The sequence below is a fragment of the Myotis yumanensis genome, unplaced genomic scaffold (genome assembly GCF_028538775.1).
Source record: "Myotis yumanensis isolate MYYU_CA2020_CCGP unplaced genomic scaffold, mMyoYum1.0.hap1 SCAF_3, whole genome shotgun sequence".
In the NCBI taxonomy this organism is placed as follows: Eukaryota; Metazoa; Chordata; class Mammalia; order Chiroptera; family Vespertilionidae; genus Myotis; species Myotis yumanensis.
Window position 1 is genome coordinate 81898504 of NW_027223754.1, and position 13471 is coordinate 81911974.

General features: G+C 40.1%; 1 protein-coding gene across 1 annotated transcript in view; it reads right to left on the bottom strand.

The window, feature by feature from the left end:
- VWA8 (von Willebrand factor A domain containing 8) overlaps window positions 1-13471 on the bottom strand; it is a 386454-nt gene that overhangs the window by 18022 nt on the left and 354961 nt on the right. Inside the window, exon 41 of the mRNA XM_070409005.1 lies at window positions 404-529. Within this exon, the coding sequence (XP_070265106.1) occupies window positions 404-529 (126 nt within the window). The remainder of the gene's footprint in view (window positions 1-403; window positions 530-13471) is intronic.

Genomic DNA, 13471 nt, shown 5'->3' on the forward strand with positions numbered 1-13471 from the left:
GCGGCCCACGGCTCTCCCTCTTCTGAGGGCCATAGCTCCTGTCAGGCTGCCCCTCCCGGTTCTAGTGAGCTCTCATCCTCCGGCCTTTCGGCAGTTGGATACCACACTATCTCCTTATGATTTCCTAAACCCGACCCTTACTTTTGTAAATAGTCTTATTAACTGTTCTTAAATTACTCAATTTGAGTATGCCTGCCTGGTATTTCTTGACTCATGCTGGGATCTTGAATCATATCATAAACTGTAAAATATTAATTTTTTTCCTATTTTTTAAATACAATTTCCTTGGTTGCCACATTCAGGGTTTGTGGTGTTTTGACAAGGACAGCAACTCAAGAAAGCAGCCGTCTATAGAGAAGGCCAAGCTCTGTGAATCGGAGGTGACTCGATCACTGTCACTTACTTGTGGCTCCAGATCACCCCGGCGTCTGTAGATGGTTTTCTCTCCAGTCAGCCCATCAATGATCTTGGCATCGTCGAGTTCCCCAGTAGCTTGGTGTCTGAGCCACTGTCTTTCTTTACCTCTAGCCTACAATGACACACACACAAATCCTTATTTTAATTAGTTCTGCAGGGTCCCCAACACACTTTATGTGTGAATAACAGGAAACACACTCGGGATCTTTTCAATAAGCAATGCTTCTGCATGAACAGTTTCATAAATGAACCAATTCCTGCTCTGCTGACAAAGAAATGCCCTTTGTGTGGATTTTTTCCATTTAAATTGTTTTAACAAATGGAATGATAAAATGAACCCAGAGCACATCTAATGGGAAAACAGTATGCAAATGAACCCCTTGAGAAATGTACAATATCTGGAAATGCAATAGTGACGCATTTCTTACAGACTTTTGGTCACCGTACTCCTAGAAAATTCATTAGGTAGCAGAACAATCAGTTCGAACTTGTTACCATTGTCTGCAAGCAGAGGGAAAAATGCGATCTTCAGAACTCTTCCTTTTGGAAAATAAACTGTTACTCAAGTTCTCTGTGACTTACAGTGCGAATGGGAACAGCCGACAACAACAGTAGTGAACATTCTGTGCCCCACGTCTCGCTGACCATCTACATTTAGAAATCTAATGGTATTTCCACACAATATTTTCCCACAATAACTTACAACTATGCCAGGTGGATTAAGATGATAGTTAAATGATAAAGGATTATAATGTCCTGTTCAAGGCCTAGGATTATAACAGCCAGGAATTGTATTTATATTAAGAAGTGGAAAGAATAGCCAAATTACTTTAATGCATGCGAACAACAGTAGTAGTTAAGGTCATGTGCTCTATCTACAATCAGACAGACTGGTTTAATCCTCCCTTCACCGTGATCAGATATCTGACCTCAAACAAGTTACTTAACCAGAATGCATTTCAGTGTCTTCATTTCTAAAATGAAAAGAACTAGTTTCTACTTTAATGAGTTATTTGCTAAGTGAGCTACTACTACATGGAATCAGTTGAGAAAGAGCCTGGCAATCTATGTTAGCTGGTATCATCATCATCATCATCATCATCATCATCATCATCATCGTCATCATCATCATCATCATTATTAGGTGAGACATAATATGGACAACCATGCCCTCATTAATTTAAGCACACTTCCATCATTGTTTCATCTAAGGTGGCAGTGCGACAGCATTGTCATTGAAAATACAAAGCCATGCTTCAGGTAGCCAGTATCTATTTTAGGGGCTTCCTATTACAGACAAAGTACTAAAATAGTGTTGAGATCTCTTCATCTACACACTGATGACACAACTATTACTTTCCTCCCAAAATGTAATATGTACCAAATTTCATCTTACTAAAAAAAAAAAAAAAAAATTATCAAGAGAATAAAAAGGCAAGCCACAGACTGGGAGAAAATATTTCCAAAGGACATAACTGATAAAAAAACTGTTAATCCAAAATATATAAAGAACTCTTAAAACTCAACCATAAGAAAATGAACAACTTGATAAAAAAAAATGGGGAAATGATCTGAAGAGACACCTTACCAAAGAAAATATACAGATGGCAAAGAAGCATATGAAAAGACCAGAGGCCCAGTGTATGAATTCATGCACGGGTGGGGTCCCTAGGTCCAATGCCTGCAGTCCAATGCCACCTGCCACTCCTGCCTGCTGCACCTGCTGCGGGCTTGCGCCCAGTCAGTCCGGATTGGGAGAGGCTTGTGTCACTGCAGCAGTGCTTGCCAGCCGTGAGTCCTGCCTCTGGCGCCTGTCCCAAGTAGGGTGGGGAGGTGGGGGGGACATGATCAGCCCTCCGGGCAGGCAGTGGGATACCCTTGCTGGCCCAGGATTGAGATCCGTCCCACGGACATTCGCGCCGGCTGTTAAGAGCTACCTGGCGGCCACTTTTATATCGTTTCTTCCTTGCAGAGCATCTAGGGAGGGGAAGCAGCTGCAATGCCCAAAGCCGACTTTTAGGAGGCCAGCGGCATTGTCGGGTTTGTGCCTGTGGCACCGGTCCATCAGTGCCTGGCCTGTTCTCCGGAGATTGGACCTACAGGACTACTGAGGGAGTGAGTGGCTGCCTCCAGGCTGGTTGGCCACCTGGATGGGTGGGTCAGCTCAGTGGTGCTCCTGCTGTAGGAGCGCACTGACCACCAAGGGGTAGCTCCTGTGTTGAGTGTCTGCCCTGTGGTGGTCAGTGTGCATCACAGTGACCTGTTGTTCCACTGTTGGGTTGATTTGCATATTACCCCTTTATTATATAGGACTAGAGGCCCAGTGCATGAAATTCGTGCACTGGGGGGAGGGGGTTGCCCCTCAGCTCAGCCTACACCCTCTCCAATCTGGGACATCCTTCTCACAATCCAGGACTGCTGGCTCCCAACCGCTCGCCTGCCTGCCTGCCTGATTACCCCCTAACCACTCCCTGCCAGCCTGGTCATCCCTAATTGCCCTCCCCTGCAGGCCTGGTCACCCCCAACTGCCCTCCCCGGCTGGCCCAATCGCCCCCAACTGCCCTCCCCTGCTGGCCTGTTTGCCCCCAACTGCCTTCCCTTGCTGGCCATCTTGTGGTGGCCATCTTGTGACCACATGGGGGCAGCCATCTTGTGACCACATGGGGCGGTCATCTTGTGTGAGGGCGTGATGGTCAATTTGCATATTACCTCTTTATTATATAGGATGCTTAACATCATGTGTCATTAGGGAACTGCAATAAGAATCAGATACCACTACACATGTATTAGAATGGTCAAAATCCAAAACACTGCAACACCAAATGCTGGCAAGAATGTGGAGCAACAGGAACTCTCATTCATTGTTGGTGGGAATGCAAAATGCTATAGCCACTTTCAAAGACAGTTTGGCAGTTTCTTACAAAACCAAACATATTCTTATCATACAACCCAGCAACTGTTCTCCTTGAAACTTTATGTCTACACAAAAACCGTCACATAGATGTTTATAGAGCTTTATTCATAACTGTCAAAACTTGGAAGCAACTAAGATGCCTTTCAGTAGGCGAATGAATAAGTCCTGACAATGGAATATTATTCAGCTCTAAAATGAAATGATCGCTCAAGCCATGAAATGACACGGAAGAAACTTAAATGAATATTATTAAGTGAAAGAAGCCAATCTGAAAAAGCTACATATTGTAGGAGTCTACCTATATGATATTCCGGGAAAAGAAAAATTATGGAGACAGTATAAAGACAACGGTTGCCAGGGGTTGGGGGAAGGATGAATGGATGGAGCACAGAGGACTTTTAGGGCAGTGCAATACTCTGTATGATTCTATAATGATGAATACATGTCATTATACATTTGTCCAAATCCATAGAATGTATACCACCAAGAGTGAATCATAATGTAAACTATGGACTTTGGGTGATAATAAGTCAATTTAGGCTCATCAATTGTAACAAGTGTCCGATTCTATTGGGGTATGTTGATAATGTGGGAGGCTATGCCTGTGTGGGGGTGTGGGGCAGGAGATAAATATAAATTCTCTGTACTATATGCTCAATTTTGCTGTGAATCTAAAACTGGTCTAAAAAGGAAGTCTGTTTTTTAAAAATCTAGTTATAAATATAACTAAATTTATTGTGCAGAAACTATTTTTGTGTCAGGGATGCAGTGATTAAGGCAAAGAGGGGATCGTGGTAGAAAAAGGGTCAGATTAGGATTCAGCATATGAGAATTCTAGTCTTGTCTCCCTTTGGGAAATTAATGAGATTCTCTGGGTCTCAATTGTCCCATCTTCAAAATGAGGGGCCACTGTCAGTGAATGTGTGATTGAAGTGTAGCAGTCTATATTTAATTAATAATGAAAATCACCTGTATTCAGAGAAGGATTTCCACATTATTTTTTTAACCCTTTGCCGTTTGCTAATTGTACCACAATGGTAAGCACAGCAATATTTTATCAAAAAACTGGGAATTGGCTCTAATTTATAAGCTTCTAAAAATAAATTAAGACCCTAGCTGGTTTGGCTCAGTGGATAGAGTGTTGGCCTGCGGACTGAAGGGTTCCAGGTTCGATTCCGGTCAAGGGCACCTGCCTGGGTTGTGGGCTCGATCCCCAGTAGGGGGTGTGCAGGAGGCACCCAATTAATGATTCTCTCTCATCATTGATGTTTCTCTCTCTCCCTCTCTCTCCCCCTCTACCTTTCTCTCTGAAATCAATAAAAATATATTAAAAAATAAATTAAGGATGCTAAATACTTTATTTTTTCAGTAAGTAAACCTATTCCTCAATAATAGAAATAAGTGAATTATCTGCTAAATGCAACAAATTATTGGGAAAAGAATTTCTTAGAAAGTAGTTCATTCCGTGTTTATTTTGACATTCATATTAATGCAGTTTATTTTAAGCTAGTTTGCTATTGATAAGCATTTTGAGAGACTTTGGTGGAAAATTAGTTACAGGAAACTAGCTTTTGCTTTCCAAACTTCATCTTTTTGTCCTAACATCCACATTCAAAAGAAAGCACAAAACACCTAGGACCCAGCAGACATTTCATTATTTGGAATTTTGGGGATCCTGAAACCTCCTCACCAGCTGTGCCAGCTGCTTAGCAATTCATATTGTTTTCCAAATCAGGGTAGAGCCAGATCTAAGAAATATTAAGAACAATTATACTAGAAACACTTAGGGCATTAGAATTTTTAAAATAGTTCATTATTATGATTATTTTTTTCCACACCCAAGGATATGCTCACTGATTTTAGAGAGAGAAGAAGGTAGGGGGGAGAGAGAGAGAGCTGTGAGAGAGGAACACTGATCAGCTGCCTCCTATATGTGTATGCACCACAAGGGGGTATCCAACTGGACACCTAGGTATATGCCCTGACCCAGAATTGAACTGGCATCCTTTTGGTGTATGGGATGGTTCTCCAACAACTGAGTCACCCGGCAGGGGCTGAGTTCATTATTTATATCAACAGATGCATGCTTATAGTACAGATATATATTTTTGAAGAGTACCTAAGAGTATTAATAAGCATATGGACTAAGTAAAACTATAGAAACAAATGACCACGTTACCATAAGAAAAGTGATACAATTACTAAATGTCATATCTAGGAAAGCATTCCATGATGCTGTTTTGTACTCCTAAGATTTAAATTTAAGTCTGCCAAAGAATACCACAATTGCATGCTTTATGCCAATCAAAAAGGAGTATTATCTAAATATAATTGTTAAGTGGATGTCCTATAAATATGCTTATAGAGATCCTACTGTAATAAAGCAATCAGGAGTAATTGTGGTTTGCTATTTTGGATATTCCTATATTTGGCAAACTAACCTATTGCATTTATCATTTACCAGGAGAATTTTTTCTTCAATTCCTTCAGTAGGTTTGTGAGATAGAAATCTCACTGGCCAACAAAGTTCACTTTCAAAGCTAATTTATCATGAGGCGGCTCTTCAAGACTCTAAAGGGAACAAATATATACTCCTTATGAGAGGTTTACAAAATCCTGCCTTACTGATATCCATTCCAGGTCAGCGTGGAGACTAAAGGCACACAACAGGTCGTGCATCTTTGGGATGCAGAGGGGAAATGGCAGGAGAGGTGAAGAGCAAGAGTCATGTCCTAGCGAAGGTCTGTGAAACAACCAGCCCAACAGCACTGCAGAATTATTCTTTTGGTGTCTGCTAATAATTAGTAAAAATGATAAAATGGGCCCTTTTTAGGGGCCCTATTATTGCTCTTAGTAAGCAGGTTACAAAATTATAAAATACTTTCCCCTTAGAATATTGTTTGTTTGCCGTCTCAGGATCCACCATCATGTAAAAAACCTAAAGATTTTAGGGACTAATTTTCTTATGCTGACGTTGCTTCTTTTGCTATATGTTATTATCATCCCTTAAGGCATTCTTTAGCTAAAGGCTCTGTTTCCATTATGTATGCCAATAAAAGTAAACAGTAAAATCTAGGCTGAGAGTAAGGGAAGGATATGCTTTTTCCAATATATCTGCTACCCCTTTCTTATTCTTATTCTTTTTTTTTTTGGTCAACTTTTACAATTTAAGTATAACATACTTGTAATAAAGTACATAAATCTTAAGTACAGAGCTCAATGAACTTTAAATGTGAATACACCCTTGTGCCCACCTGCAGCTCCACAGCCTGCCAGGCCTCTTTTCGACTTCCATAGGGAAGCCCCTGTTCTGATTTTAATCACCATAGATGAGGCTGGCCTGTTTTTGAACTTCATAAAACTGGAATCATACAACATGTACTCATTTGTGTCTGGCTTCTTTGGCTCAACATTGCTCCTGTGAGAGTTACCTACACTGTTGTGTGTAGAAGCACTTTATTCTCTTTCAGCGCTATACATTCAATGCTGTGATTTTGTCACAATTAATCTATCTATTGCACAAATGTGCTGCATCCAGTTCGGGGCTATCATGAATACTGCCACCAGGAGTATTCCTGAACATGACTTTTGGAGCAGAAATATGTGTGTATTTCTGTTGGGTGGAAATCCTGGAGATGACCAACTTTAGTAGATACTCCCAAACAGTTTTTCCAAAGTGTTTTTTTCTAATTTACATTCCTGTGAGCAGTATATGAGGGTTTCATTTGCTTACATCCTCACCCTCATTTGATATTGACAGCTTCTTCTTTTTTAAAAAAATTTTTAGTCATTCTGGTTGGCATATCATATATTCCCTTCCTTGTACTTTTATTTGTGGATAAATGAATTACTTTGAGTTCTGCTTGTCACTGAGATTTTCAGGAACATGAGCCAGTTTTTCTCTTTGAGAATTAAAGTATGTACTAGTCTTCTGATCCAGAACTATTGGCACAAAGACATTTTTATAATAGTAGCACCATTTGTTCATTTTCAAATATATAATTTGCATATAGCCCAGTTGGTGTGGCTCAGTGGTTGAGCATTGACTAATGAACCAGGAGGTTCAATGGTTCAATTTCCAGTCAGGGCACATGCTCGGGCTGCGGGCTTGATCCTCAGTAGGGGGTATGCAGGAGGCAGTCCATCAATGATCCTCTCTTATCATTGATGCTTCTCTCTCTCTCTCTCTCTCTCTCTCTCTCTCTCTCTCTCTCTCTCTCCCTCTCCCTTCCTCTATGAAATTAAAAAAAAAGATAACTTGCATATAAATATGAGCAGATAACTTATTATCTATCATGTAGCCAGCCCACCAAAACTTGGAAACTCCGAACAGGAAGAGCCTGTCAGAATGAATGTTCTTGAAGGTAATGAGCTGGAGGGGGAGCTCTTTAAAAGTTTACTGAGGACTGGTATAGAAATATTTTTTATTTTGGATTGTGTGTTTTATGGGACTCATTAAAATACTTCTTTAAACAGTAAATTCTGTAAATATATGGTTTTACTTATAACAGAGGCCCAAACATGTTACTGTATATTCTTATTACATGAAGTATTCTCACAAATATGTCCATTTTGTGTTATATAATAAGTTAATACCAATGAGAATTTATTATATGTAAAGCTAGGTGGAGGGAGGTAGGAGAAGGTAAAGGGATAAATAGTGATGGAAGGAGATTTGACTTCGGGTGGTGAACACAATACAGTGTAGAGATGATGTGTTATAGAATTGTACCCCTTAAACTTATGTAATTTTATTAACCAGTCACCCCAATAAATTCAATTAAAAAGTAAAAATAATAAAAGAACACTTAGGCTAATTGAAATGCTCAGAGGATGATGTGTATTAGTTATTTCATTTTTCTGGTAAATAACTGGTTAACCAGAAAGTACACACACACACCCTCCCACTCCCTCCCCACCCCCCATCCACACACCCACCCACGAACACATCTGTAGTAGTGAGGACATTAGGAGGAATAAATTAGATAAAAACCAATTAGTGACACTAGGCCTTGTGATTTCAGCACTGAAAGTTTTCTGATTAATCTTAAGTCTTCACTTATTTGGGTTATGGTTCATCAAGTCTTCCTTTACCTATATACTCTACAAGCAAGCCAATTTTCTATTATTCTTTCAGAATTTCTTTAATAAAGAGATTAGAAAGACTTAAATAGCAATTTTGCAGAAATCATATACATTCTACAGAATAAAGCATGTAGATGATTATTAATAAAAACCTGTTGGGTAGCCCTAGCCAGTTTGGCTCAGTAGATAGAGTGTGGGCCTGCGGACTGAAGGGTCCCAGGTTTGATTCCAGTCAAGGGCACATGCCCAAGTTGCGGGCTCAATCCCCAGTTGGGGGTGTGCAGGAAGCAGCCAATCAATGATTTTCTCTCATCCTTGATGTTTCTATCTCTTGCTCCCTCTCCCTTCCTCTCTGAAATCAATAGAAATTTATATTTTAAAAAATCAAAGCCCCTTCCTCATCAAGCAAATATTTAAATTAAAAAAACACACAACACCCCCAAATACCTGTTGGGTAGATGAATAAATGTAAATAGATGTCTGAGGATACCTGGGAGCAATGATTCTTTTATTAAACATTAGCTCCCATTACTTTAACATTTCTCCATGTTCAACCAATGTATAATTTTTATGATTTTAATCTATATCATTCGAATAGAAATGATAAGCTGGATTAAGGCACACTTTTGTTCAATATTTATAAAATAACAAAGTATAAATCAGTGGAGGCAATAAAAATTTTTCTTTGTGGTTCTCAATATTTTGACATAGTAAAAATATTTTACTAAATACCTGTTAGATTGCAAACTGCTCTAAATGGTGAATAGTACTACCAAAAAAAGAGAAGATATAGGTTAAAGATTTCCCTGTTTCTTGAAGTAACATCTCATTGCAAGGGAAAACAGTGATTCATGTATTTAACAAAGATAATTCTTGTTAAAAGAATTTTTACTGATATGACATTAAACTATTACCTTGAGTGACAATTTATTGTTATTTTATAATTAGTTTTTATGAACAAAGACAATTTCATGTCTAACCTTCAAGAATTAAGTCTTTTGTGCTTCAAAGAAGCTGGATCTACACCCACCAGTGTGTATACGTAATAGGCTGTTATACTTACTGGTAACAGTTCAAAACTGAGGCCTGGCTCCCACTCACCCTGCTCTCCCCAAGTTCTCCTCATCTCAGTAAAGCGCAACAGGCAAACTCCATTCCTTCAGCTGCTCAGGCCACATATCGAGGAGTCCTCTTTGACTCCTTCTCACACATCTCACACCGAGTCCCCTGCGAGCCCTCTTAACTTCCAGCAGTATCTGACCATCTCTTCCCATCGCCATGCCTGTCCCTAGCCCAACCATCGCTCACATGGACCACTGCGACAGCTCCTAACAGGTCCCCCTGCTTCAACTCTGCACCTGACATTCCCCTTTCCACACAATAATCAGAGGAATATTTATAAAAACATGTTGTATGTGTAAGAAATACATTTAAAAATACCAGCATGATTGTTTTTAAAAAGCCTGATTGAACTTTTATTTCTGTAATTACTTTTAGGAATGAAAGTGTATTTGTCTCTTTCATCATAACATAAATTATCACACTTTTTGCTTCCTTTTGTTTCTCCTCTATATCAATTTCTTTTAAAAAATACACATTTTTATTGATTTCAGGGTGGAAGGAAGAGGAATAGAGAGATAGAAACATCAATTCAGCATTGATCAGCTGCCTCCTGCATGCCCCACACTGGGGATCAAGCCCACAACCCGGGCATGTGCCCTGACCCAGAATCAAACTGTGACCTCCTCGTTCATAGGTTGATGCTCAACCACTGAACCATGCTGGCCAGCCTATATCAACTTCTTGATTTTTGTTTAATTTTTGAGATAATGTGACAATTTAGGCCCTGTTTTTTATTATTTAACTAGAGGCCCAGCACGCGATGTTGCGCGAGACCCAGACCCACCACGTCTGTGGGACCCAGACTGACTCCTGCTGGCCGCGCCAGGCGGGATGTGGGACCTAGACTGACTTCCGCCATGCCTGGCGGGACATGGGACCCAGACTGACTCCCGCTGCGCCAGGTGGGACGCGGGCCCAGTGGGCTGTTAGGTCGTCATGGCTGAGAGGTGCTCCATGCACCTCCTGGGTCATTTGATCGTTTTGGTTGTGATGCCTCTTGGCCGTTTATTATTATGATTCACTATATTTTAAATTCTGTACTTTTAAAAAACAATACTCTTGATATTTGAGTTTTCTTTAAGCCCTGGCTGGGTAACTCATTTGGTTAGAGCCTCATCTCAATACACCAAGGTTGTGGGTTTGATCCCCAGTCAGGGCACATGCAAGAAGCAATGAATGCATAAATAAGTGAAACAACGAGTCTCTCTTTCTCTCCCTCTCTTTCCCTCAAAGCAATAAAACACACACACACATATTTATCACAATTATTTAGACCTGATTCTATTTTGTGTTTAATTTTTCCAATGCTCACTGCTAATCCTTTTATAACACAAGTTTCCCATTCTTAAAGAATTTTGATTCCCCTCTTAATTGACTAGAATATTTATACATATGTGCATATATGTGTGTGTGCACATGTCTATATACATATTTAGTTCAAAGTATTTTCAAAAGGGGTACTTAAGTGACATACATTTTAAATCTCTGATTATGTGAAAATGTCTTTCTGTCACCTTTGTACTTTGGCTGAGTATAGAATTCTTGGGTCACAATTCTTTTCTCCTACCCCAAACCCCCAAATCCTGTAGATGGTGTTTTACTAGCTTCTGGCATTCAATGTTTCAGGGAGAACTAATGTAAGATTAATTTTTTTTCTGTAATAATAGCTTGTTTTCTTGCCTGCTTGTATGTTGTTGTTTTTAAAATATTTTCTTTGTTCTGAAATGTTAAAATTCCCGAAAGCTGTGGCGAGGTGCTTATCCCTTTTCATTAATTTGCCTGCTCCTCAGTAAAGTCTTTGACCCATAGACTCAGGCCTGTCTTCAGCCCAGTACAGTTTTCTTTAGTTATGATTCTGATTATTGTTATGTGTCCTTTTGGAATATCATTGGTCCATTTAGCATACATTTATGGGGCACTGAGCACTTACCATGTGCCAAGTACTGTCCTATTTACTGGGGAGGCTCACAGCTCTGTCTGTTAGCTCTCTGTTCTATTTTGATTGATCAGCTTTCTTATGGCTTTTACCTCTTTATTTTTCCACAATCTGGAACAACAATTCAAGTTTTCCATTCATGTTAGTACTTAGATTTAAGACTGAATTGATCTGTTCTTTCTACGTGTAATGTAGATTTCAGTTTTGGAATTGCATTTTTAGTTTTCTTACGACATTTCCTTATTACATTCATCTCCTTTATTATTTCTGCTGGCTTCTTAGCCAAATCCTTTTAAACCCATGTCTTATTTCTTATACTTCAAGATTCTTTGAATTTTGAGAACACAAAGCAGATGTTTTTGAAAAATCTGGTGTTTTCTGAAGAAATATTCTAGTCCAGCAGCATCTTCTTCCTCTCCATCTTGAATCCTTCCTAGTCTGCCTCCCTGCAGAATGATTTCATGGATCCCATCTTACTTCCTTTTCTGGTGTCCTTGTTCTTGAATGATGAGATGGCTGCACTAAACTATTCAGGAACAGATTAGATACATTCTTCTTGGTTGCACGTACTCGCCACTCTGTTAGAATTCTTCCTTGAAGATTTTAAACTGATGTTAGCAGTTGAACTAAATCTACACCACTAGCTCAGGCCTCGGCGGGGAAGGAGCTGGAACTGTGGAGCAGCACCGCGTGAGAGCCTCATCTCCACATCGTTTCTGACTTGTGTGGTGAGGCCACTGCCGTGGGTCATTTGGCATTTACCTGACCTGGTTGTCCAGCCAAGTGTAAATGGAGGCTGGTCTGGCCCTTTCCCAGTGTTATTCCCCTTCCAGCTTTCTGCTTGTCGTAGCCACTGCATAAAACCTAGACCCACCCACCCGTTTCCCAAGGCTGCTGCTTTCAGTGCTGCTGCTTGGCAGTCAGGACATGGAGGTCGAGTGACCTGCTTCTCACCAGCTCCAGGCTTTCTCTTGACTCCCTGCCTCTCCAAGTCAGGGATGTTAATGTGATCCCATTGGTCTCATGCACTTACTCGCTGGTATGCTATTTCTGAGGAAGGTTTCGAGCTGTCTTTCTTGCTGTCATTCTTATGGGGCTCATTACATTATATATAGTGAAACTTCTTTAGCTTCTTGTACGTCACCGGTACTCTTCCCTAATTTCTTCTGTCATACGGGTTTTCACTGTTTATAGCTTTTTACTGTTTTAATAATTTTAACGGTCATCCAACAAAGATGGAATTAGGTGCCTGTGCTCAAACAGCCTGGAACCCAGGACTATATTTCTAGCCTGTGCTCAGCTGAAGTTGTCCGCTCATGGCCACTGATGCCATGTGCTGAGCGACAAGCCATTCACGTGCTAAGGAGGAACTGGAATTTCACTGCTTTCTCGAGAGGCAGGTGTTCCCAGTCATGTTTGTCTTCACCTTTCCTCTCTCTTGGCTTTATACTCTCACCTTAGTCAACATATCTCTCTTGACTTTGGCTGTCCCTTTATAAAGACGACCGTACAAATACAGACATCAATGGGGAGTCACCTTCTCTCTAGTCTTCTCTCCCATTACCTACTATGCCCCCACGCCCATCCCAAAACTCTAGTCACTTGGACAGTTGTCCCTTCTCCAAGCAGCCTTATCTAAGTCTCAGTCCTCTGCTTACAGGTTTCTTCTATCTAGACCAGAGTCATCCACACTGCCTTTGGTGTGTGAACACTTGTTACTGATCCATGATTAAATAAGTAACAGAAATTGACAGTAAGCATTTAGAAACTTGTATTACAATTTGACAACGCAATTTTATGTTTGTTGAATCTGGTATTAAATAATATGGGCTTGTATTTTGTACGTTATTTTTATATCATTTTTTTCAGTAATTCATTTCTATTTTATTTTATAAAAGTATTCATCCATGATCAATTGAAAAAAATTCTGGCCACCTCAACTGATGCTCATCCTTCACGGTCCAGCTCAAACGACACGTCCTTTGTGAGTTTCTCCC